The 25,527-nt window shown below is 44.2% G+C and overlaps 2 protein-coding genes across 4 annotated transcripts in view; one reads left to right on the top strand and one right to left on the bottom strand.

Moving 5' to 3' along the window:
• SCAF4 (SR-related CTD associated factor 4) overlaps positions 1 to 5,566 on the top strand; it is a 59,862-nt gene extending 54,296 nt beyond the window's left edge. For all 3 annotated transcript variants that reach the window (XM_039228843.1, XM_039228851.1, XM_039228834.1), the window contains exon 20: positions 4,426 to 5,566. In XM_039228843.1, coding sequence (XP_039084774.1) covers positions 4,426 to 5,351 — 926 coding nt within the window. In that variant the 3' untranslated portion in view covers positions 5,352 to 5,566. The remainder of the gene's footprint in view (positions 1 to 4,425) is intronic.
• Positions 5,567 to 7,001: 1,435 nt separating this feature from the next.
• On the bottom strand, positions 7,002 to 16,575 carry SOD1 (superoxide dismutase 1). Its single transcript, XM_039228862.1, has 5 exons — positions 16,409 to 16,575; positions 11,791 to 11,884; positions 10,317 to 10,386; positions 9,361 to 9,478; positions 7,002 to 8,315 (listed from the first exon to the last, which is right to left on the bottom strand). The coding sequence occupies exons 1-5, from the start codon at positions 16,478 to 16,480 to the stop codon at positions 8,208 to 8,210; spliced, it is 462 nt and encodes a 153-aa protein (XP_039084793.1). The 5' UTR covers positions 16,481 to 16,575; the 3' UTR covers positions 7,002 to 8,207.
• Between the last annotated feature and the right edge of the window lie 8,952 nt (positions 16,576 to 25,527).

Genomic DNA, 25,527 nt, shown 5'->3' with positions numbered 1-25,527 from the left:
TTCTTTATTTCACATAATTCTGAACATCTTTGCTCTAGATTGCAGTGACCCCTCCCCTTTAATTTTTGTTTTTAAATGGTCAAGATGACTGGGTTTTGGCTCATCACAGGAATATCCACAGTTAAGTCTTCGTTGTTTTGAGTTAGACTCCAGTGTATTTCTTATACTTCCTCAAATTCAAATACATACATTTGGGGCTGTCCCCTTTTTCTGCGTTAAAATCTTACTGTATTAGAAATCTCAGAGTCTTTAAGGTGGTGTTTCCCCCAGTCTGAAACTCTTTCCTTTTTCTTACCTGAGCTGTGGGTAACACCATGACTCTTGTGAGCTCTAGGTATACACACCAGTTTCTTCTGCACGTTTCCACCAGATCTAACCCAGGCCCCTCTAACTCTTAAGAAATTGGGGGGGGGGGGGTGGAATGAAATTTGTTGTCTGTCTCCCCAAAATAGCTTCTCTTCCTAAATTCCTGCATTGAGAGTAAGTCCACCTGCATTCCAGTGTCTTTCCCTTCCTTTCCTGTTCCGCTGCTCGCCAGAAAGGGCTTTCAAAAACGAACACGGACTCATCCCTGCAAAACAATTTCTTGGTAAGTCCCAGGTCTCTTGTGGCACAGGACACCTCTGACTTGCCCTAGCCTGCCTGCTCAGCATTACGAACCTCTTTTTTTCTTTAATTGATAGTAATTTTATTGACACAAATTCTTTCCTGCTGCTTCAGTAAAAAACCTCATCTTCTGTATTTGTCTCTCTTGTCAAAGGACATTTCATGGATTTCTCTTGACCAGTGACGTCCTTCCTCCCTTTCTTTTGAGACCCTTTTCAAGCCCTCTAGGACTTGGACTCTGATTCCTGCACAGCAGCTTTATCAGTTCCAGCTTTGTCCCCATACTAGCTGGTGCCATGTCTTCCAGCAGTTTCTTTCTACTTAGGCCATGTCCAGTTTGAAGGTGAGGGCCTCGTTTTATCTTTATGTCTCCAGCACATGAAGTGAGTTAATAAAGTTCAGATGTTCAGTATGTGTGAATTCTTTTTAATTTGTAACTCTAGAAAACTTGTCCATGACATTGCATGTCGTACTTCCAGATAAAATGAATAATTGTTTGAATGCCCTTTAGACCTGGGTAACTCGCTGTGGAGTCCATTGAATGTGCGTAATGCCAGCTTTCCTAATTAAAAATGAAATTCAACTAGCATGCCTATCAAGGGCTTATGCCACCTCATATATTTTTAGTACTTACTATTAAAGCAGTACATGTCCACTGCAGGAAAAAAATTATAATCCACAATTTTTATCACTTTTGTGGCCTGAAAGCCGATGTTTAGGACTATGGGAATATGCTGTCGGGATCTGTAAATGTTGGCTCATGAAGGATTAAAAAGAAATCCACTTGTTTACAAATGAGGGAAGGGATTTGAGTGTCCAGTATTAGGCAAATACAAATCTCAGTACATATGGAGTCAATAAATGAGGCAATATTTTTGCTCTATAAAAATAACTGCTTTGTAGGTAGCTTAAATATGATTTATGTGTTAAATCATAAGTTTTTAAATGTTAAATCATTTATGTATAAATGTTAACCCTATCAAATCAATCTTCATGCACTCTCAAATGCACGTTATAAAGGACTTAAGAGCTGTGTTCCTAGAAACAGGTTTATATTTTTTGGAGAATCATGGCCCATTTTGTCTGTTCTGTACAAGGGTCAGGTGGCCATACATTCTTTGGCCACTGTCGTCATTGGTAGCTGAGGAAGCCAGTCTTTATGGTTAAATCAAGAAGCGAGACCTTTCCATTGTCCTGTAAGAGTCACTGTTTCCTCTTAAAGATTTATCTAATTTTGTTACAATAAGATGCTTTAAACCTCTTCCCCATTTTTCTAGTGTTATTTAAAAATTTGGTATTGGTAGCTTAATCCTATAAATACGTACTCAAGTGTGCCACATTGATCTCTGAAAAAGGCCTAATCCCACTTCAGTGGTCATTTTATTCCTTAAGGGCTGTTGGGAAAGTAAAGCTCAATTTATCTAAGTGCATCTATGCATGATTTCTCTCTTTAAAAGGCAGTACTGGGGCACATACATTTTATGTTGCTTTGAGTTACAGTCTATAAATGTTGGGATGGATTCCTTTTATTTTAACTTTTATTTAATATTTATTTTGAGAGAGCTAGTGAGCGGGAGAGGGGCAGAGAGAGAGAGAATCCCAAGCAGGCCCCATGCTGTCAGCACAGAGCCTGACGCAGGGGTTGAACTGATGAACCATGAGATCATGACCTGAGACGGAATCAAGAGTCAGACACTCAACCAAGTGAGCCACCCGGGCGCCCCAGGACTGATTCTTTTTAAAAGTGAGAGCAAGGATATATCTTAGGTGCTTTTGCTGTCCAACTGTATGGTATACAGTCAATAAGTGTTTACTAAACAAATAGGAATAAGTTTACCATTGGATTTGTTCAGTCTGAAATATGGTATATAGGTGGTGGTTCTGTATATGTTCAATGGGATTTTCCTAAGAGTGTGTGAAGCAACTAGGTCTTTGCTTCATTTATCCATTTCATAATTTCTAGCTTCTTATTGAGGTAATTAGCAGTTTTTAAGTTCAGGCCTGACATGTAGAAACTCAGTGTATTCACATTTTTCCCAACTATCAAAGTGCTGGACTTGAGACTATGATGGGTATGGGAGAGCACAGGAGGTTAATAAGATCCTATCAGAGATGAAACATGCAGTTTTGTGAAGTCAGATATTTAATGTTAGGATATTTATCACCTGTCAAAATAGATGTGAAAATTTCAGCGTTTAACTGTAGATGAGGCTCTGAGCTCACTCTTCTATATTCTGTCCCATTTAATCTCCATAAGAGGCAGGTAATATTTCTGAGGCACACGTCCAAGGTCATTCCTAAGTGAGTATATTTCACCAAGCATAATATACATCTTTTTAAGCATTTGAAAGAAGGTATTGTGTTTAAGTAACTCCCAAAGCTGGTGAGTCATAAACTGGTATATATAGATTTTCAGGTCCACTCTATTTAGTCCTTATATCTCACAGAATCGGATTGGACCATTCCGATTCCACAACAATCGTTGTGACGATCAGAAACTGAAGTAGAAACTCTTGTTTATGTTTAGTATTGCTTATATAGAAAATTTAGGAGCAAGCAGGACTTGTTTAATGTTTGCTAAAGCACTTAAGAGGAAGTGGTTCTGTTAACAAAAAAATAAGCTGCTGTCAGGGGAGGAGGAAGAAAACACTAACATTGAAGTATTCGGTGTCAGTGTCACAAGAGCATTTCTCTTACCATCGATGGTTGAGAGTCAGAGCCCCTAACTTGCTCAAAGGCCTTTCTGCAGGATATGGATAATTAATATATTGACAATATCTGGAACATTTTCCGTTGTTAGAGTAACTCGTGTCGGTCATAGTTTTGCCTTGTGGTGTTGATAATTTGCAAAGAAATCGGGAGGGCGAGGTCTTTGTTACTGAAGTGGTGAACCCAAATAGAATCTGTATTATTTTGCCATATCATTTTAAATGATGGGGTGGTTTTATTTGTAGGACTTACACCAAAATGTGAGCAAACCCTCATGTAAATAGGAAATAAAATCAGGAAGTCCTTGTCACTGTCAACAGCACCAACCCCATCGGTCTCGCCACCTTAGGAGGAATGAATAGAAGATGAATGGCCAAACTTTTCAGCATAATTCCATCATTTGGGCCTAGCAAGTTTATGCCTTATGGTGTGCTTTGAAAAAGGACCTGTAAAAATAAGCTCTCTGTTGGTGTGTGAATCTTTATTTTTTTAAGCATTACTGTCCAAGTGAGGCTTACTGTTTAACAAGGCATTTTAATGACACAGAATCAGACACCTCCCTTTTGAGTGGATTTTCTGGGTTAGTGACCCTGTACTTTTTCCTAGTAAGTTAAGGCTTAAAAGTCTTAAATTTTCCTCAGAGTACACCTGAGATAGCCTTCAGTTGGCTCACATAGCATAGTTCAGCCCTTTGTCTCATGAGGCCTAGTGCATTGCATTGCTTAGATGTTTTAAGTATTTTGAGTGTTCTAAGTATTTTACCAATCAGCTACTAGTGATGGCTCTAGATGGGAGACTGACGTGTTCTTTCCAAAAGTTGGTGTATTGCAGTTTCTTCTTCCATCTTATTTTGACCTCTACCTTTATTAGATATGAATTATCTATACACTAATCATACATATCTTTATATAATATATAGTATGTTATCTCTTTAAGACTGTGTGCTTTGGGTTGTTGGTCCTCAGGTTGAGTTTTGCACAGGTAGACTGGCAAACAGATTTGAAGATTCTGGATTGAACTTTATTTTGATTCAGGCTCCACAGGAAACAGTTGAAAACAGAATGCGGTCTTCCATATTATTTTACATACATTTTTATTATTCTCTTTTAGGTACTCAAGGAGTTGCACCTGGTCCTGTCATTGGGCTCCAAGCACCATCCACTGGTCTTCTTGGTGCCCGACCTGGCCTAATCCCACTACAGCGCCCTCCGGGAATGCCTCCCCCTCACTTACAGCGGTTTCCTTTGATGCCACCTCGCCCCATGCCACCGCATATGATGCATCGAGGTCCGCCACCAGGACCCGGGAGCTTTGGAATGCCTCCACCTCATGGAATGAAGGGCCCCTTTCCACCGCACGGCCCCTTTGTTAGGCCTGGGGGAATGCCGGGCCTTGGGGGCCCAGGGCCAGGCCCAGGGGGTCCCGAAGACAGAGACGGAAGGCAGCAACAGCCACAGCCACAGCAGCCGCCCCCGCCGCAGCCGCAGCAGCCGCCACCAGCTCAGCAGCCGCCACCAGCTCAGCAGCCGTCACAGCCGTTTAGAAATGATAACAGGCAGCAGTTCAATTCAGGTAGAGACCAAGAGAGGTTTGGAAGAAGATCTTTTGGAAATAGGGTGGAAAATGACCGGGAACGGTATGGGAACCGTAATGATGATAGAGATAATAGTAACCGTGAAAGGAGAGAGTGGGGAAGGAGGAGCCCTGACCGGGACAGGCACAGAGACTTGGAAGAGAGAAATAGACGCTCTAGTGGGCATCGAGACAGAGAGAGAGATTCTAGAGATAGAGAGTCTCGTAGAGAAAAGGAAGACAACCGAGGAAAGGAGAAGCCTGAGGTGACAGACAGGGCAGGTGGTAACAAAGCCGTTGAACCTCCCATTAGCCAAGTGGGAAACGTAGACACTGTTTCAGAACTTGATAAGGGGGAGTCTGAGTCTGCAGTTGTAAAATCTTCTGAAGAGTTACCTGCTGAGGCTACCTCATCCGTTGAACCCGAAAAGGATTCTGGCTCAGCAGCAGAGGCTCCTCGTTAGAGACTGGAATTTGTCAATGTGACAGTGACACTTCCGGAGTGTAGAGCTTGAGGTGTACAGATGCTGTATTATATGTGCTCCTGCTATCTCACAGCCCCGCGGTAGTTGGTGGGGAATTGTAAGCAATTTGATTGCTTCCCTTCTATTTAAAAATAGCAACAAAATAACAAAAAATACTGAAATATGAATAAATATTACCCTTTTTGCTGTAACTTTTTAAAAGTTTTGACTTTAAAAAGTTTACAAATCGTAATTAGAAGTGCTATTTTTTTTTTTTTAATTTAAGACAAGGTAACGGTGAAAGCTCCTCAAAACAATAGGGATGTTTTTAATAAACTCTATTTTCATAACAAACTTTAATGTGTGCTATTCTTCCTACACTGCATTAAGGTGGAAAAGGATTGTTCACCATCAAAGTTTGAGCTGTTAATACTGTATTGGAGTCTAAATTAGACTTGTTTACTTGACGGAAATAGACATTATGTAGTTCTTCTCAAACACTTTTCATTTGTAATACTTATTTTTAGCATTTCAATCATAAGGTGTAAAGGTTTGTAGTTTTAATGTTGAGAAGCTTGTTAGTTTCACAGTTCAATCAAGGATTTCTTTTTTGTCATTGGCTTTCTGGTAAATGTTGCCCTAATTAATTTGTAAAGAGAAATTTTGCTGGGGGTGGGGAGGAACTGGATCCCAAAATACCCATTTGTACTATAAAATTATCCAATTACCTGGGTATTACTTACTTAGAAGGTTGAGTGTTTTCTTACCATCCCATTAAATTTTTCAAAAGAGTGAAAGAAATCAAGGTTAACAATTGCAGCTTAAAAGCTTTTTGTCTTATTTTATATGTTTTAAGGACTTAAACACAACCTATGGTTTATTGTTTCCTATAATATAAGCCTTGCCTGTTGCCTTTCTTGACCTTTTTTTAAGCTCCCCTGCTGGGCAGAGGTAGACTGAACTTTTTGTCACATATGAGAACATATAAAGTATTTTCTCTTTTGCTTAAAATTGTTGGGTTTACTAGGAAAAATAGATGTAGGTTATCCAAGAACTATTACATGAAGTCATCCAAAGCCAAATCAAACCTATGTCTGAAATAGTACAGAAAAGCAGTTCCGTAAAACTGCTTTACTCCGTGCCAAGGAAAAGACCACACAATCCAAGTATTTATGGCCTTGTTGAAGCTTTTTTTCTTAAGTTATATTTTTAAACTGTCCTCGTTTTAGTGTGTTGAACAGGTAACTTTCTTTGCCCTCATTCCTAGATGAAGCTGCTTTATTACTTTGGTTCCTAAATAGTACTCTGCAGCAAGACCTTTGTTTGGAGAATGGTTCTAGGACAATGTTTTTGTGTTCCTGACTTTAGAAAATGAGAAAAAACTCCAGGTTCATCTGGACTTAAATTATAAAACTTGTCCTCTGTTTGATGTTGGCCCACTGAGGGGCTTTAAAAAGCCCTAACTGAAACTGTTGCTGAAAAGAAATATACATGTGGTCATCTAGTGCTCAGATTTCAAGGATTTAAAAAAAAACCCATGTTTCCAGTTGTAAGTATTGGAGTCATCCTATTTGCACATGAGCCCCCCCCCCCCCCCCCCCCCCCCACAGAAGTACCAAGTGGTAATAATTACACTTGAGCCTTGAAAGGTCATAAGCAGGTCCCTATATTTGAGTCCTATCCCACATATGTACTCCAAATTGTACATTAGTGAAATCCGTTCATAGTTTCAAATTCTGACAGTGATCTTAACCACTTACTCTGAGCAGAAGGTTCTTTATCACCAATTTCAAAACTTTGAAAACTACGAATTGTCCTTTTCCAAATTTGCTTTTCCTCTCCCAAGCGATATCCTACATTTGATGAAGTATATCATATATTTATGATCAATTAGAACTGTAACTTATTTCTAGTTGCTCTATTAGAAATAACATTCTCGACAATTTTCGGTTAAGAAACAACTATGCTCCAGAGTCAAATCTGAATTAGGTTAACATTCATGTAAAAGCAATTTCTCATAGGTACATAATAAGTACTTACAATTAAGAACTAGATTTAAATTCACTAATTTGATGTATAAATCCTTAGACACAAACCACATTTAAGCATTCCCTTGGTGCCACCTTAAAATGCTACGGTATATTCCTTTAAATGGCTAATCCGGAAGCAGATCGGCACAAATGAAATAAATGTTCCTCTGTGTACGGAGCGGAGGACGTGCTATTTTGGCAGGTAGGTAATTTAATTTTACTGAATCAAAATCTAAGTAGCCCATCAGACAAATCATCCAAATTTCCCTGAAGCTGACAAAAGGTATTTGTCCAAGATTTAAGTTGAGGTTAGTCTTAGCTGAAAGACCGGCTGCTAAAAATTTAAACATCATTTAAAACACTTTGAAAAGTGACTTCTATGAACCATGTGATACCTGTCAACATACTACTATATCTGTTCTGTTCAAGCTCTATGTAGGGGTATCGAGAGCTAATTTAGAGTTTCAATTTGGATGCTTTAGTAGGTTCAAAATTCAGTGCCATATGGTGTATTTGTTTATTGCAGGCTTGAATGAGAAGTGAAGAAATTCAGACAATTAAGTTTAATACCCAGATTATTAAGCCTGGCAAAATACAGAGATCGTTGAAACAGACATTTTAACTGAATATGAGTTTTATAAAATTATACAAATCTTCCAAGTGATCATAAATCAGTTCTCATTACAGGTACTTAAAGCAATTAAAAAGTCACACGAATTACATTTTTTTTTAAAGTTACAGTGTTTAATGTTTATCAAGTTAAATTTCTACAACTAGCAAGATAACATAGGAGTTACTAGGACTCAGATCGCTTCCCAGGGAATGTTTACTTGGCGATCCCAATGACACCACATGCCAGACGACTCCCAGCGTTTCCTGTTTGTGTGCTTTCTTCATTTCCACCTTTGCCCAAGTCATCTCGTTTCTCGTGGACCTTTAAAAAGTTTTAAGAACATTAGCATACTTAGTGCTAGCAAGTAATTACCACCTCTTCCCAGCAATACCAAAAGACCTTTTTATGAACCACTTAATGTTAGAAAATACCATGTTAAAATAATCCTAGCAAGGAAATATACTAATATTTAATCTAGTAGCAAAAAATAAAACTACTCAAGGCTTTTTCTCAATGACACAAATGGAAATTAACTGTACACACTAGGTTTGGGCTGCCATCTCTAAACCCCATGACTCTTCTAGGCCACCACGTGCCAATGTTAGTCCTCCGTGAGATGCGCTAATGGCCTCAATTACAGCATTCTCTTATAATAAACACTGTTTTGGAGAGAAGAAAAAAGTGAATTTTAAGAACTCTCAAAATTGTGCCTAATGAACTAGAAGTCTGTAAATAAGTAATCTTAAAAATATCTTGGACTATAGAAACAACAGCATTTTCAATTTGGCTCATTTAGCACTGATCGATGATTTTTCTGCTTTATAACTATAGCTGAAGAAAAGTCTGGGGTCACCGGTAAGGAAAGCACTGTAGGCAACAGAGAGCCTATACTACGTAGTGTCTGCGAGACCCAGACGCAGCTCCCGTGGGTAACGTGGGGCAGTCCCTTCCCACATGTCAGACAAGCGACCGTAACCTGCAGATGCAAATAAGTAATACTAAGGTCTGTCTCAGAGTTTAGACTTAACAAAACGTTCTGTTTAACTACGGGGGGCGGGGTGGGGGGGACACATTCAATCATGACAAGAAAATATGGCCTTTTTAAAACCAGACAAGACTGCTTCTGTTTCCACAATACAGATCTAACCTGATCAAACGCAACCTACTTTACTACTGCATCTCAGCAGAACAGTGTTCATACCCAACCTAGATCAGTAATTCATCTTCACTGTAACGAGTAAAGTAACTCCTTTTCCTAATCTGAACTAAAGGTACAATGTATGTGGATCAGGATGAATAATCATGAAATGGTGAGAAGAACCTGTTAGAACAAACTGTATGTATATCCTATTATATGAAAACTCACCACCATTGTGCGGCCAATGATGGAGCGTTCTCCTGAGAGCGCAATCAGATCATCTTCTATAAACACATTGGCCACACCGTCCTTGCCAGCAATTACATTGCCAAGGTCTCCAACATGCCTAACATTGAAAAACATCAGGGATTAGGACTGATTTCCACTTAACCTTAACATCAGGCTAGTCTGTGAGCTAAATTACAAACTGAGTCAGATACAGAAGGATGGACTAAGAGGTGGATATAGTGTGTATCAAACAGGACCCGCTTTCTCAGAATGACAAGTTTGGAACATCCAAATTAGAAACAACTTGACATTCTACACCCATTGCTCTTGAAAACTTTAAATCTACAAAGTACTACTCTGGGAAGCATCATGGGGTGGGGACACACCTATAATTTCAGAGGTAAATGACCAATGGGTAAACTGAGTTACTGAGTTATGCCTGTTAATTCTTGGCATGGCTAAGAAAGCTATGCCCCAGGCCTGTTCTAAAAATAAATTAATCCCAGTTCTTAAATTTAGTATTTTCCTGAAATGCTCTCAGAAACACACAGACAAATGGACTCCATGAATTTTCAGTATCAAATTTTACTTACAAGGCTTCCTAAGTTTCACAATGACGGTTTATGTTGCTAGTGGCTGACAGTACTGTTATTCATGACATTTCCTGTATTCCCTTTGGCACTTGTATTAGTTCTATATTCAATAAATGCTACAAAACCAAATCATCTTGAGTGTCCCCATTTGTCACTTCCCAGCCCAGGGAGTAAGCCACTCCAGCACTTGGGGATAGAGGGTTACTTAGGGGTGGGAGGGTGGGCGGTGGCAGTAAGTTCAAGAGCAGAGGGGTGGGGAAGACTACTCCGTTGTGTCACATGCAATCTGCAAGTAGTATACCCATGTGGACCCCAACAAGCCATCACCATAATTTTAATAGGGTTAAGCACTTTGTCACTCACCTCTCTTCATCCTTTGGCCCACCATGCTTTTTGGATTGAGGATTAAAGTGAGGACCTGCACTGGTGCAGCCTATTTGCCAAAAATGAAAACAAAAACAAAAACAAAAAGTAGTTACATTATAAATCAGAATTCCAAAATAAATTCTAAAAAGAAACCGGTCGTTACTAAAGCCTCACACAGAGAAAATACTGACCTACATCGTAACTTCTAGGTTCGTAAAAACAGGAAGCAACACAAACAGGCAAGCAGTAGGGACAAGTTCTAACTAGTGTGTGACAGCGGTAACGGTAAGGCCCTTCTCTGGGCTTTGATTTCTTCACTGCTCTGCACAGGAGGGCCAAGGCTTGGTCTTCACGGTTCTTCAATTATTAAAATCCCACGATAATGATCCTAGTTTATAAGGCAGCGAACCTTCCCTACAGAAACCCCTGTCCCCAGCAGCACACCACCAGGGAGCCCTACTGTGGCCTCTGCCTGGTTCCCGCAGACTAGGAGAGGCCACCTTCTGTCTAAGGGCCAAGGCCGCTGCCGCCTCACAGAACCCCAGGCGGTGGCGTTCAGAACACATTCTGGAACAACGGCACTCCTGTGTTCCAGGCAAGGCCTTTCTCACAGAACACAACCACAAGTCGGCAGAAAGTTCTTTTGTGACGCGGCTTTCTTCACTCAGCAGGTGACGGAAAGTTTCCACTGTTTACAGCTATTACGCAGCTCCCCCAGGGAGAAGACACCCAGGTGACAGGAAGCAGCACAGTAAGTCAAGGCCACCGGGGCACACACCTCGCAAAGCAGCGGCAATAAAACAGTAAAGAGTATCCTGAGAAGTTTTAGTAATTCTTGAAATGGATCAAAGCTTGTCATTAAATCACAAGTTTTATAGGAACTAAATTATAGAACAGTGAGAGCAAATTCCAGCAAGATGAATCGAGTTTTCATCATACAAAGTCTACCCGGTGCATTTAGAGGACTAAATGCATTTTAACCCGATAAACCTCTGTTAACTTGCTTCTAATTAATGGAACTCAATGCAAAGCAACAAGAGTTTACATTCTTTTCCCATATCCCACCTTCCTTCTGTCCCGTTAGGAGCCCAGTGTTGGCTGCTCGGCGCTGTTCTTACAGGACAATGCAGATAAATACCCTCCCGTGCTTGAAGCCCACCCTCAACCCCAGCTCACAAACACCTGAGATCTATGGAAGGTACAAAAAGTAGCTTAAATCTTTTGTTTTCTAAAAAAAAAAAACTGAGACTCTTTTATAATCAAGGTATAATCATAAAAAAAACCCACATCAACTTCTTCCCCTTCCTTTCCACCCTTAAAGAGTCCAAAGCCAGTGCTGTGGCTCATTTCCCTAAGGCTGACCTTAGTAATCATACTCACTTTTCCCCCCACCCTGTTAAGGGGGAGCTCTACTCAGTACCATTCATCTTACGTGAAACAAGCAGGAGTCACCAGGCCAACACGCACCCACCTTGTGTATTATCTCCAAACTGATGCACGTGAAATCCATGCTCGCCTTCAGTCAATCCTGTGATGGTTCCTGAGACCACAACATGCTCCTTTTCCTTTAGTCAAAGAAAAGCGCAAGAAGTTTGAGAGAGCAAATGCTGCTGAACCAAGAAACCAGGTGAATCATCTTTACCAATCACAGGAAAAGAACATGGGAGTCAAAGATCTGGGTCCAAATCCCAGGCCCACCTCTGTCTAGCAAGCTATTAAACTGTTCCAGGCCAGGGACCCAACACAAAGGGAGATGTGAGCTTGTTCTAAGCAAGCCCAGGAGCCCTGAACCCAGCATCACAATTAAATAGCCCGGGGGCGCCTGGATGGCTGTGGGTTGAGGATGAGCATCTGACTTCCGCTCAGGTCATGATCTTAAAGTTCTCAAGTTCAAGCCCTGCATCGTGCTGTCAGCATGGAGCCTACTTCGGATCCTCTATCCCCCGTCCCCTCTGTCCCTCCTCAGCCTGTTCTCTCTCAAAAATAAACAAACAATAATATAAACAAATAGCCCAGAAAACGCACCTAAGCAGAGTGTCAAATAGAGTGAGCACTTAAATTGTGGATTATAGACTAGGTAGGGTTTGACTCCCTCACAGTGAATATGTAACATGAATAAGTGGTTTATTTGGTAAAGACTTTTGAATTTTTTTTAACATTTATTTATTTTTGAGACAGAGCACGAGCTGGGGAGGGGCAGAGAGAGAGTGAGACACAGAATCTGAAGCAGGCTCCAGGCTCTGAGCTGTCAGCACAGAGCCTGATGTGGGGCTCGAACCCACGGACCCCAAGATCATGACCTGAGCCGAAGTTGGACGCTTAACCGACTGAGCCACTCAGGCACCCTGTAAATGCTTTTGAATGTGCTATGTTTGCACATGATGAATATGTGTATATATCATACTTCTTAACCCAAATGTCAGCACATCATAGCACTTTGTTTTCTTCATGCAGACCCTCTTCCATAGAGCAAACATACAAATTTGCCTTCAAAAAAAAAAAAAAACCCAAAAACTAACCATATACAACTACTCTAGGGTCCCTAGTTCTCCACTCTCCCTCTAGGTGGGTATTTATCAGTTTCCACATAGAAATTTTTTTTTTTTTTTAATTAATAGCCAGAAAATACCCTGTCCCACTGTCCCCGGGGGACTGATTCTGCTCTAACCAAAGGTCCTGTTTTATGAAGCCATTTTAGGCATTCAAACCTAGATAACCTTCCCACTCCGACAGCAGAAAGAAAGGGTAATGAAAACGCGAAGATAGAAAAACACATAGGCAATGATAATAGTTAACAGAACTATATGGCTGGCTACATACAGAAAAAAGGAGGTTAACTATTATCGCCACAAGGAAATCTTAGGAACTAACATCAAACACACAGAGAAGTACATGATGGTGTCTTGGTGTTTAGTTTGGTTTGTTTTTTAATAGTCAGAGCCAACAGTTACAAAAGGTGCTGGCCTTGAACATCCGACTTTCTATTGGATAAAAACCACTGCCCGAAGGAAGGAGGATGGCAACTTGCTGACCTTCTTTGCTTTTCTTTTTGAGAAGAGATACACTAGCAGTTTTCCGAGCCTAAGCTTAATTTTGTAAAAACGAAAACGAGAATGTTAACCCCCCAAATGTGCCGTGTTACCAGGAGCACAGAAACAAGAGGGCAGGGTCTTCTAGCCTCTGTAATCGGGTCCTGGGTAAATGCCGCACCCACAGGAGGGGTCTGGCAGTCAGCTGCCAGGGTACAGCCCTACTGGGGCCACGTGGTTATCTTGAATGAGTAAAACAGGTCTGGGAAGCAAAAAGGAATATAAGCTAAATGGCCCTGCAGCATGCTGTCCTGAGCTCATGCGGGCTCAGTACGGGCAGATCTCCAAGTTCTTCAAAAGAAGCCAGGAAACTGGACTTCGAGGTGAAAATTTCAGCTTTTTAAAAATTGAAAACTAATCCAAAAAAAGTTTTTAAGTTTATTTTTATTTCATTTGAGAGAGAGAGCAAGCAGGGGAAGGGCCGAGAGGGAGACAGAATTCCAAGCAGGCTCCGTGCTGTCAGCAAAGAGCCAAATGCAGGGCTCGAACTCACAAACCATGCTTAACTGACTGAGCCACCCAGGTGCCCCACTGATCCAAAATTTTAAACGCTCTCGAGACCAAACAAATACAGTTTATTTCCAATTTAACACACTTGCATAACCGTAGAGCTGTAATGCTGAACGACAAAGGATCTTTTATCAGGTACAAACAAAATGAAGTTTGGATCTTAAAAAAGGGGGGCCCTACAGGTTGCTCAGGGGAGGTGGGCAGCCTCAGTTACGTCTAGATTCCTGCCTTGGCTCCTGAATGTAAAGTGGAAGCCACTTCTCCACAGCCAGAGGGAAGGGACCCCTCAGAGGCTGCCTCGATTCTCTAGTGTTCTGGCGAAATTACACAAGGAGAAACGAGGAGCAAAACAAAGCCTGGCAAACGAAAGCAGCAAAATTTAGTCAACTGCCAAAGAGCCTCTTCCAGAAAATTTGCAAACCACTCGAAGGATAAAATTAAAACTCCCTCGCATAAATTTCATAAACAGGGACACTTACCAAGATTACTTTTCCTGTCCTCTCACATTTCTGTAAGCCACTTTAAAGATCAAACCTCATTCATATATTTCCTAGTGTTACGACTATCAAACCAAGTACAATTTTCCATCTGTCCGTAACCTCGCTAAGATTTGGGGAGACAAGCCCCTTCCTTCCTTATAAAACGTTTGTTTCATAGTATTATTAATGAGTATTTCTGTATACTTTATTTTTTGACCATCTCAGTAGTGGGCTTATTGGTAGAGCTATTGCAAAACCACTTTACAGCAAATTTGGTTAAATGAATGCCCCGACAGCGAGTGCAGTGAAACTCCAGGCCTCCTAACTTCCAACTCCGAAATCTCATCCACTACCATCTAAAAGTTCTTAAAGCTTGATGCAAATCACTACTACTATGGACACTAAAAACAGCAATGTTCTGGGGAACCTGGCAGTCTTAATGGGTTAACCTTCGGACTCTCCATCTCGGCTCAGGCCATGGTCTCACAGTTCGTGAGATCCAGCCTTGCATCAAGCTCTGCGAGGCTGGTGCCCACCTGCTTGGGATTCTCTCTCCCCCTCCCCCACTCGTCCTCTCCCCCTGAAAATAAACATTAAGAAACAAACAAAACACCCAGCAATGTGCATATCGCACCCTGTCAGATTTTGATATAACTGATCTGCAGCTGGCATCACAACATTTTCTAAAAGCTCCCCAAACGAGTCTACTGTGCACCCAGGGTAAAACAGCTCCGTTCTGGAAAACACCCAACAAGGGAGGAGGTTAGATCTCTCTGGAGCTTTGGAGGAGGAAAAGCCAACTTTGTCCGAGGCCATCTTCTTTGACTTTACAGCCTGACCATGACCCAGATCAGGGGGCAGCAAAGTTTTCTGAAAGGGGCCAAGGTTTCTGGCCTGTTAAAATCAGAAACACAGGGAGACCAGCCTTGAAAATTCCCCGGTCAGACAAAACCAATTTAATCCTACAAACAAAAGTTCAACTGGCTTATTTTGCAAGGCTAACTTGACCTGGGTCATTCCTAACCTGGAAACGCTAAGTAAAAGTTACCTGTTTCCCAAGGTCCGCCTGTGGTAAGCGCTAACCAATTCCTTAGCATCTGAGAAAACAACAATCATAACCTATTCCCCGCGAAAAATAAAGTCACTGGCTCTCACTACATAAGGTGCTTTGTGACAATATACCCCCCGGCGCACTGCACAATTTGGCTGGGGTGCTCCCGGTTCACGACCATCGTTTGGTGTGAGCACAAGAAACTTTTACTAATCACTGCTTTGGGGATTCAATGGTTTTATTTCTGACTTTTGACAGTCGCGGGAGTCCCGTTTTTCAGGGCCCTCTGAACTAGCCAGATACAAACCACTGTCAGCTCCGGGGCTGTACGAACACCCGCCCGGGGACGGGCTGTGTCCACAGGCTGCAGACCCCTGAGCGGAAAGGAAGCCCCAAAGTGGGGTAACGGATGTGACCATACCCAGGTGGCACGGCCGCACTCGCCGCCACCACCGATCACGAACCTCCCCTTTCCCCCCTCCCCGCGGCGATCCCGGACCTCAAGGGCGCGCCAGGCCGCGGGCTGCGCAACTCCGAGTCGCACAAGCTTCAGGACCCAGAAAACGACCCCGCAAAGACGGGCCACAGCCTCTGCAGAAAACGTCACGTCTCCGCCCCGGCCTACTGACGCGACGGCGCCGGCCCAGGCCCTCGAGGGATCCGGTCTCCGCCCGGTCTCCGCGGCCCGCGCTCTCCAAGCACCCCCGGGGCAGCCCGGGGCGCCTTCCTTGCACCCCCCCCGCCCAGGCCTCGCCACGCACCGCCGCCCCTGCAGGGCCCGCCCGGTGACTCAGCACTCGGCCGCCGCACCGCCGCGGGGCAGAGGCCTCGGGCGCCGCGAACCCGCAGACTCCGCGGGGCGGGGGCGTGCCGAGGGCGGCTCGAGGCCCGGCGGGCCGCCGCCACGGGGCACAGCTGAGAGGGCGCGGCCTCGCCGCCGGCCTCCGCCCCAGCCCTTGCCTTCTGGACGAAGTGGATGATGCCTTCCACCGGGCCCTGGCCCTTCAGCACGCACACGGCCTTCATCTCCATGACTCTCGAGGGCGCGCTCGGGTCGCGGCTCCGAAGGCTCCGAAGACTCCGAGAGCAGCGGAGGACGCCGCAGAAGACGCCGACGCAACCCGGTGCCCGCGCCGCGCGCTCTTAAAGGCCGGAGCTCTGCGCCCCGCCCTCCCTGGCCTGGCACCAATCGCCGTCCGCGCTCAGCCCGCGCCCCACGGGGCGTTGGCACGCGAGTGGCCCGGAACGACCGGGGGCGGGACTAAGGAGCCGCGTGGGGAACCTTGCGTCCCGCGCCGCCAGCTCCCTCCGCCCCGCGGCTCGAAAACGCCCAGAAATATGGAACTGCGGGAAAAAATGGCCCTTCCCTTCCAGCCTGTGGATTGCAGTTCGCGAGCCTGGGAAAATGAGGTATACGTGGCACGCTTTTAATATCTGAAGTCACTTTGGAAATGTCACTGGGTATAATGGCCTTGTCTCCTCTGTTGCTTAGAAACTGGGAAGCGCCGAGCTGGGTGCTTTTTGTGGTTTTCATATGTGTCGTGTGTTTTGGGTTTTCCGGAGGTGTGTAAAGTCAGCGCATCTCAGTCCCTGCCCTTGCTTGTTCTTCCCTGCGGTTTTTTAGTCCGTAGCACACACAGTTACTAATCTGGTTAACGGAACTCCGTGTTCTTTTCACATTTTTCCTGTTGGACCAGGAAGGCCCCCACCGGTGAAAATCCCAAAACGTCAACTGATTGCCTTCTGCACATTGTTCGTGTTTTGTCCGGTCCCGCTGCCTCAGCGGTCGGGGAGGAGGGCAGAATGGGTACACAATTGGGGCGCCTGGGTGGCTTAGTCGGTTAAGCGTCCGACTTTCGCTCAGGTCATGATCTCGCGGTTCGTGGGTTCGAGCCCCGCGTCGGGCTCTGTGCTGACTGCCAGCTCAGCGCCTGGAGCCTGTTTCAGTCTGTGACTCCCTCTCTCTCTGACCCTCCCCTGCTCACGCTGTCTCTCTCTCTCCTAGAAATAAATAAAAACATTAAAAAAAAATTAAAAAACAAAACAAAACACAACAAAACACTAGGCCTGGGGGACAACTGGGTGGCTCAGTTGGTTGAGCATCCGACCTCAGCTCAGGTCATGATCTCTGGCTTGGGGAGTTCGAGTCCCACATTGGGCTTGCTGCTGTCAGTCAGCCTGTCAGCACAGAGTCTGCTTCAGATCTTCTGTCCCACTCTCTCTGGCCCTTCCCCTGCTTGCACTCTCTCAAAAATAAATAAACATTAAAAAACCAACCAACAAACAAACACTGGGCTTGGGCCCAATATATTGGGATCTTCAAATTGTATATATTTAAATTGTAAGCACGTATTATGTTATAAGACATAAGAAACTAACAGTGGTTGGGGACACCTGAGTGGCATTTCTTTGAACAGACATTCCTTTTGGGGCACCTGGGTGGCTCAGTGGGTTCAATGTCCAACTCTCGGTTTCAGCTCAGGTCGTGATATCATGGTTCATGGGTTTGAGCCCTGCGACCAGCTCTGCATGAGCAGAGCCTGCTTCGGATTCTCCCTCCCTCTCTCTCTGCCCCTCCCCCTCTTGTGCTCGCTCATTCTCAAAAATAAACTTAAAAAAAAAAAAAAAAGACCTTCCTTTTGGGGCACCTGGCTCAGTCGGTTTAGTGTCCAGCTTCAGCTCAGGTCATGATCTCACAGTTTGTGGGTTCAAGCCGCACACTGTGCTCTGTGCTGACAGCTTGGAGCCTGCTTTAGGTTCTGTGGCTCCCTCTCTCTCCACCCCTCCCTTGCCTGCACTCTGTGTCTCTTTCTCTCAAAAATAAACATTAAAAAAAAACTTTTTTAAAGAAAGTAACAATGGTTTTCTTTGAGAATGGGTATTTTTCATCACATGAGAGAACTAACACCTTTATTTGGTTAAACTAGCATAATCAGGTTTCTGTTAACTGCAGTCAAAAGCAGTTTCTGACTGATACAGAGGAGTTTTAGCAGGAAGCAGCGTGATTATGCTCATATGCAAGGGTGATTCCTAGGATATCTCAGTGCGGGGACTGACCAGGGGTTGGGTGCAACTGAAGGCAGGGAGGCCATTTGGGAGCCATGATAAGGTCCTGGCCCAAGGCCATTACTGGAAAAAAAGGAGAGAGATAATGGAAATGGAACCGCTAGCCTCAGTGACTATCTAAAGTGCAGGATAGGGGGCGAGGGGAGGCAAAGGTGGCTCCCCGGCTTCAGGCTTGGGGCACGGGGTGTGGATGGCAGTGCCATTTACCAAGGAAAGCAAGTGGAGGGATAAAGAGCCTCATTCAGGACAGGGTGCATTGGGGGTGCCTGGGGAACATTGGAAGTGCCAAGCTGGAATTGGCCACTTAGATATGGGTCTGAACCTCAGGGTCACTTCTAAGTCTGGGCTCTATATCAAATTTAACACACATGTTATTCAGATTTGTAAAGAAAAGATAGTAGTTTGTTCCCTTTAGGAGGATGTAATTGTCTTCATGATCCTCTAACACCCTAGGTGGGTAGGAACTCGGTGAGACTTGGATGTGCCAGTAATGTTATGTCAAGTTCATTTGGTTTAAACAGTCTCTTTAGAGCACTGATTTGCACACCTTAGTATAAGAATTAGCTACAAGGCTTATTAATATCCAGGTTGCTGGTCCCCAGCCTCCAAAACTTTTTAAAAAGAAATAGTTTTATTAAAATATAATTTATATACTATAAAGATTCACTCATTATAAGAGTACACTTAAGTGATTTCTTTCTTTTTCTTCTTTGTTTTTTTTAGTAAATTTGTTTAGTTGGTAATCATTATCAAAATCCAGTTTTAGAACATTTCTGTCTGCCCAGTAAATTTCCTCCTGCTGGTTTTTGCTTACTTTCTCCCATCCCAAGTCCTAGGCAACCACTGATCTGCCTTGTTCTCTATTAATTTGCCTTTTCTGGACATTTTTATAAATGGAACCATACAACATGTAGTCTTTTGCATCTGACTTCTTTCTTTTTTTTTAATTAAAAATTTTTTTTAAATGTTTATTTACTTTTGAGAGAGAGAGAGCACTAGCAGGAGAGGGACAGAGAGGAGGAGACACAGATCTGAAGGAGGCTCCAGGCTCTGAGCTGTCCGCACAGAGCCCTACCCAGGACTCAAACTCACGAACCGTGAGATCATGACCTGAGCCAAAGTCAGACGCTTAACTGACTGAGCCACCCAGGCGCCCGACTTTTTTCATTGAGTATGATGTTTTAGAGCTTAATCTATGTTGTAGGTTGTAATGTACCAGTAGTTCATTCCTTTTATGTCTAAATGGTATTATTTGGGTATACCACAAACTGTTTTCCACTCACAAGGTGATGGGCATTGGATTTGTTGTGGGTAGAATTGTGACCCCTCCAAAATTCATACATTGAAGTCTAACCTCCTTTACATCGAAATGTGATCTTGTTTGGAACTAGTTTTTTTTTTTTTTTTTTTAATGTTTTTATTTATTTGTGAGAAAGAGACAGAGTGAGCAGGGGAGGGCCAGAGAGAGAGGGAGACACAATCTGAAGCAGGCTCCAGGCTCCGAGCCAGCTGTCAGCACAGAGCCTGATGCGGGGCTCAAACCCATGAACTGCAAGATCATGACCTGAGCCAAAGTTGGACACTTAACCGACTAAGCCACCCAGGTGCCCCTGGAAATAGGGTTTTGTAGATTGCTGATCTAGTGACTCTTTAGTCACTATGAAAGATCCCTCTTTGTCTCTAGTAATATTTCCTAATATCCTATTTAGATGATATCCATATAAGCCACTTCAACTTTCTTATGGTTATTATTTTCATGATCTATCTTTTTTCTTCTTTTTGCTTTTAGCCTGTTTGTGTGTCTGAATCGAAGTGCATCTCTTGCAGAGAACATGTATTTGGATCTTGCTTTTTTTTTTTTTTCCCATCCAATCTGAATATCTCTACTCTTCGGCTGGGATGTTTAGGTCATTCACAGTTTTTGAATTTTTATTCTTTTTTAAATGTTTGTTTATTTTTGAGAGAGAGAAAGACAAAAAGCATGAGCAGGGGAGAGGCAGAGAGTGAGGGAAACAGAATCCAAAGAAGGCTCTAGGCTCTGAGCTGTCGGCATAGAGCCCAACATGGGGCTCGAACTCGTGAGCGGTGAGACCATGACCTGAAGCCAAATATCCAACCGACTGAGCCATTCAGGTGCCCCTAGGTCATTCACATTTAATGTAATTAATACTATGTTGGATTTACATTTGCCATTTTGCTATTTGTCTTCTATATGTCTTCTTTCTTCTTTGCTTCCCTGTTCCTCTTTTATTGCTTGCTTTTGTGCCAAATATTTTTTGGTATAGCATTTAAATTCCTCTTAACTTTTTTTTTTACTATTTTAAAATGAATTTTCGTAGCAGTTGCTCTATAGGTTACAGCATCTAAACTTACCAAAATCTAGCTGAGATTAATACTAATTTAATTCTGGCAAAATACAGAAACTTCACTGCATTATAGCTCAATTCTCTCCCCCCCTTTTGTATTGTTATACATATTACATTTATATGTCGTGTAAACCCAACAGTACAGTGTTATGAGTGTTGCTTTAAACAGTCTTATATCATGTAAAGAAATTAAGAAGAGAAATGAGGAAATAATATTTAAAAAGTCTTTCATGTTAACCCACATATTTACCATTTCCAGTGCTTTTTGTTTTTCCCTATGTATCCAATTGCCATCTGATGTCACTTCCTTTCAGTCTGAAGGCAAGGCTGTCATCTCTTCCCCTGACAGTGCCACTGGACATGGGCATCACGTCCACCACACCAGCTCCTCTGAGCCCCCCTCAGCCTCAGCAGCATGACTGCCAGCGGTCATGGTCTGTGCTGCCCTAGTGGGGCCTCCACACCACCTGGGCCGGCCAAGATGGAACCAGCCCTGGGCCAGGATGCCTCGGACATCCACTGTTCTGAGCCAAAGTTCAGCAGTTTTCAAGCATAAACACTTCTCAGATGGTCATATGCCTCTGGTCGAGTTCCAGAGCACTGATATTGTCATTCTTGTCAATTTCGTCTAGCTCTATAGTTGCTTTCTGGGGAGCGATCTGCTGACCTTTTCACTTGGCCGCAACCAGAAGTCAGCTTCCTCTGCCTGTGTTTCTGATTCAGTAGTAGAACTCACACATTTAGTGAGTTCTCAGGAAATGCTGGTTGTCCCAGAGGCCACACTCTGAAAATCGCTGCTTTGTTTATTTATTTATTTTTTACCAGTTTGATTTGATCTGATTTTTTTAAATGTTTATTTATTTTGAAAGAGAGCGCACACACATGCAAGCAGGGGAGGGGCATAGAGAGAGGGAGAGAATCCCAAGCAGGCTCTGCATTGTCAGGGCTGAGCCCCACACAGGGCTCCATCTCGTGAACCGTGAAATCATGACCTGAGCCAAAATCAAGAGTCGGACGAGGGGTGCCTGGGTGGCTCAGTTGATTAAGCATCCGACTTCGGCTCAGGTCGTGATCTCACAGTTCGTGGGTTCGGGCCCCACATCGGGCTCTCTGCTGACAGCTCAGAGCCTGGAGCCTGCTTCTAATTCTGTGCCTCCCTCTCTCTCTGACCCTCCCTTGCTTGCGCTGTCTCTCTCTCTTTCTCAGAAATAAAAACATAAAAAAATTCTTTTTTAAAAAGTCGGACGCTCAATTGACTGAGCCACCCGGGTGCCGCAGAAAACCACCACTTTAGATTAACTCGGTGCCTTTTAGATGCAAAAGCAACTTTCTCATGAACTTATTACGAGCACACATAAAACTTTATTTAAATTTGCTACAGGGGAACAAGACATGGAATAAAGATAGTTCAGAGATTTCTTTTGGTGGAAACTTTTGATGGAAGTAAGATGACTAGAGGCACCTGGGTGGCTCAGTCGGTTAAGCATCAGACTTCAATTTTGGCTCAGGTCATGATCTCACAGTTGTAAATTGGGCCTCACACCAGCAGCATCCCCCGCTCTACACTGGGTGATGGACCTGCTTAGGATTCTTTCTCTCCCTCTTCCTCTTCCCCCTCTCTGTTCGTGCACATGTACTCTCTCTGAAAAAAAAAAAAAAAAGGTAACTAATATTGTTGACGATATTAGTACCTGAATATTAGGTTCCAGAAGGCCTGGCAGGTGGACGATTGTCTATTCAGAATCAGCCTGATGGTTAACAGTTCAGGTGACTCATAACAAGACAGTGCAGGTAAATCTAACTGCCCACAGAGGCTCTTAATCTCATCAGAGCCTATGAGAAAATTGCTCACTTATTTTCTTATAAATGCCAGTCACTTTCCAGAGGAGGTTGTTAATTATCCCCAGCCCCACACATCTCCGTCTGGAGACGTCTGCCTTCCTCATACCGTGGACAGTCTGCTGTCCCACTGGTAGACGGTGAGTTTCCCCCCATTCCGGAGAGTGCCCTCTAGGATAGACTCTGGGCTTCCCATCGGCAAAGGTCGGGCACCAGTGGAGGAGGGCACCTTCTCTCTGGGTGATGTCGTCAGGGTCCCTATTGGTTTCTGCTGCAGGGCAGCCGGTCCAGTCTGGTTCTGGCCTGGTGACAGCTGTGGTGTGACGGGTCCTCACCTCTGGTCCCTGCCATTTGCCTCATCACCAAGTCCCTACTTCTTTGCCCTACCTCCTCCCCACCCCATCACCCTCCCACCCCCCCACCCCTGTCTTCTGCTGGCCTACCAACTGATTTGGCCTCTTTGTATTCCAATGCTGGGGCCCACAGAAACTTCCAAGTGCTGTAGGGACCAGGCATAGGCCACGTGAAGCTCTCCAGACTTCCCTCTCCTGACATTTCCCTCCGTACCCAGCTGCGCTGGCCTGGTGCCAGGGTGAAATGTCTCCCCATATGGACCTTCACCAGGAACTTTGATCTTCTTCCGCCCACTGTTGTACGCATGCCACCAACACTCCTAAAGTTCTCAAGGCCTTCCATCTGTGTCTCTGTGTTCCTGCCCAGCCCTCAGAACCAGGGAGAGAGGACGCACTTGTTTCCTCCACACCACCTGCTTCCCCTACAGCTCTCTTTTCCCCCCACTTCCCACAGTATTGGGGGAAAAGTGTTTCACTTTCTCCCCTTCAGAGGACCTCAGACTTTACGTGTATCAGCACCCCCAGAGAGCTTGTGAAAGAACGGAGGACTCAGCCCCACCCCTCCAAGTTTCTGGTTCAGCAGGTGCAAGATGGGGCCCCAGAATGTGCATTTCTAACAAGCTCCCGGGAGCTGCTGCTCTGCTAACTACATGGGAAGGCCCACTGGTCTCTTCCTTCTACCCTGGTATCTTTCTATCCTTGATTTATAGTAAAATTATTTTTTTAAGTATTTTTAAAAATTTTTTAATTTTATTTTTGAGAGAGACAGAGACAGTGCGAGCTGTGGAGGGGCAGAGAGAAAGGGAGACACAGAATCCGAAGCAGGCTCCAGGCTCTGAGCTGTCAGCCCAGAGCCCGACGTGGGACTCGAACCCACGGTCTGTGAGATCATGACCTGAGCTGAAGTCAGACGCTTAACTAACTGAGCCACCCAGGTGCCCCGTTAAGTATTTTTGAGAGAGAATGCATGTGCACATACACACACACACACACACGTGGAGGAGGGGCAGGGAGAGGGAGAGAGAGAAAGGGAATCCCAAGCAGGTTCTGCACTGACAGTGTGGAGCCCGATGTGGGGCTCAAACCCATAAACCATGACATCATGACCTAAGCTGAAGTCAGACACATAACCAACTGAGCCACCCAGGCGCCCCTGATTTATATGAAAATTCCATAATCTTTTTACAAAGCTTGACTTATGATTTGTTAATGGATGCTGAAGAAACTTAGAAAATCCTTTTCTCTCAGGGAAAGATATTCAACTATTATCTTCTGAGGTGGGGCGATCCTATAGTTTATTGTCCAAACCAGGATACCTTAGATGGCAAAATGGATTAGTACTGAAAATAATGCTAAGGCCACAAGTGTCCCGGGACTGTGCTGGACAAAATGGGATGGCTGGTTACCCTGTGGCTACAGCCTCAAGAAAATCATCTTTGGACCTCACAGCAATTACTTCCTTGTTCTGGAGGTGAACAACCTCTCCTTGTCTGGGACAAAAAGGCCCGTGACTCAAACTTGGAGGTGGAAGGCTACCAGGGAATGTGATTTCAGAGAGAAACAAAAAGACAGTCGTTTTATATTTTCAAGACCCCACCTCCGTCACAAATGTTCGTGGTTATCCACCTGTAGTCCCAGAGAGCCTGGTTAGCCTGGAGCCACAAATAAAGCCAGTTTGCATTTTCCTCCTGGCCCAAGTCCCCACCAGCCCTACTGGGTACCAGCCCCTCTGCCCATCCCCATCCTCCCTTATTTCTGGGCAGAGCCAAGGTAACAGCCCACATGTGCACACAAATCCGAATGTCAGCTGCAGCCTTTATGTGCTCTGGCCCCTTGTCCCCATCCATGGTCCACAGAGCTCCTTGGAGACCAGTTTCCTCCCCATGACTGCCCATCATAACACCCAGTTCTGAAGGTGCTCCTTAGTCTCTGATGCCGGACCATGGGTGGGTTTGAGGCAGAGCCTTCCGCCCAAATCCCCATTTCCTAGGCCCCAAGTTGGACATATTTTGAAGGCAACGTCAATAGGTTTTGCAGATGGTTAGGACGTTGGGTGCAAGAGGTGAGAGGTCCAGCGTGATTCCAGAAATTTGGCCCAATTAACTGTATTAACTAACGTGGTTGGGAAGATTGTAGGCAGAGCAGGTGTGAGGGAAGGTGTCAGTGGTTTCATTTTGGACAGAGGTAAGTTCATGATATCCCTGAGTGATCTAAGACAAGAAAGGTAATAAATGGACCTTCCTTTTCAACGTCCGAGCAGTTACCCTAGACAGAGGTAGCCTAAACTGTAAAGATTCTTCTGCAATTCCAGCACACACTGTTGACCACTGGCCCACCAGGCCAGGTTTTCTTTCTGTGTGTGTGTGTCCTCCCTTGTGACTGGAGGAGTCGCGATTGTCTAAACGAGCCAGGCTCACCCCAGTCTGTGTGTCAGTGATGAGGTTAGGAGTAAGCC

This window comes from Hyaena hyaena, unplaced genomic scaffold, assembly GCF_003009895.1.
Source record: "Hyaena hyaena isolate Hyena2069 unplaced genomic scaffold, ASM300989v1 scaffold_2, whole genome shotgun sequence".
Taxonomy (NCBI): domain Eukaryota; kingdom Metazoa; phylum Chordata; class Mammalia; order Carnivora; family Hyaenidae; genus Hyaena; species Hyaena hyaena.
The sequence above is the reverse complement of the archived record's forward strand: the minus strand, read 5'-3'. Positions and strand labels throughout refer to the sequence as shown.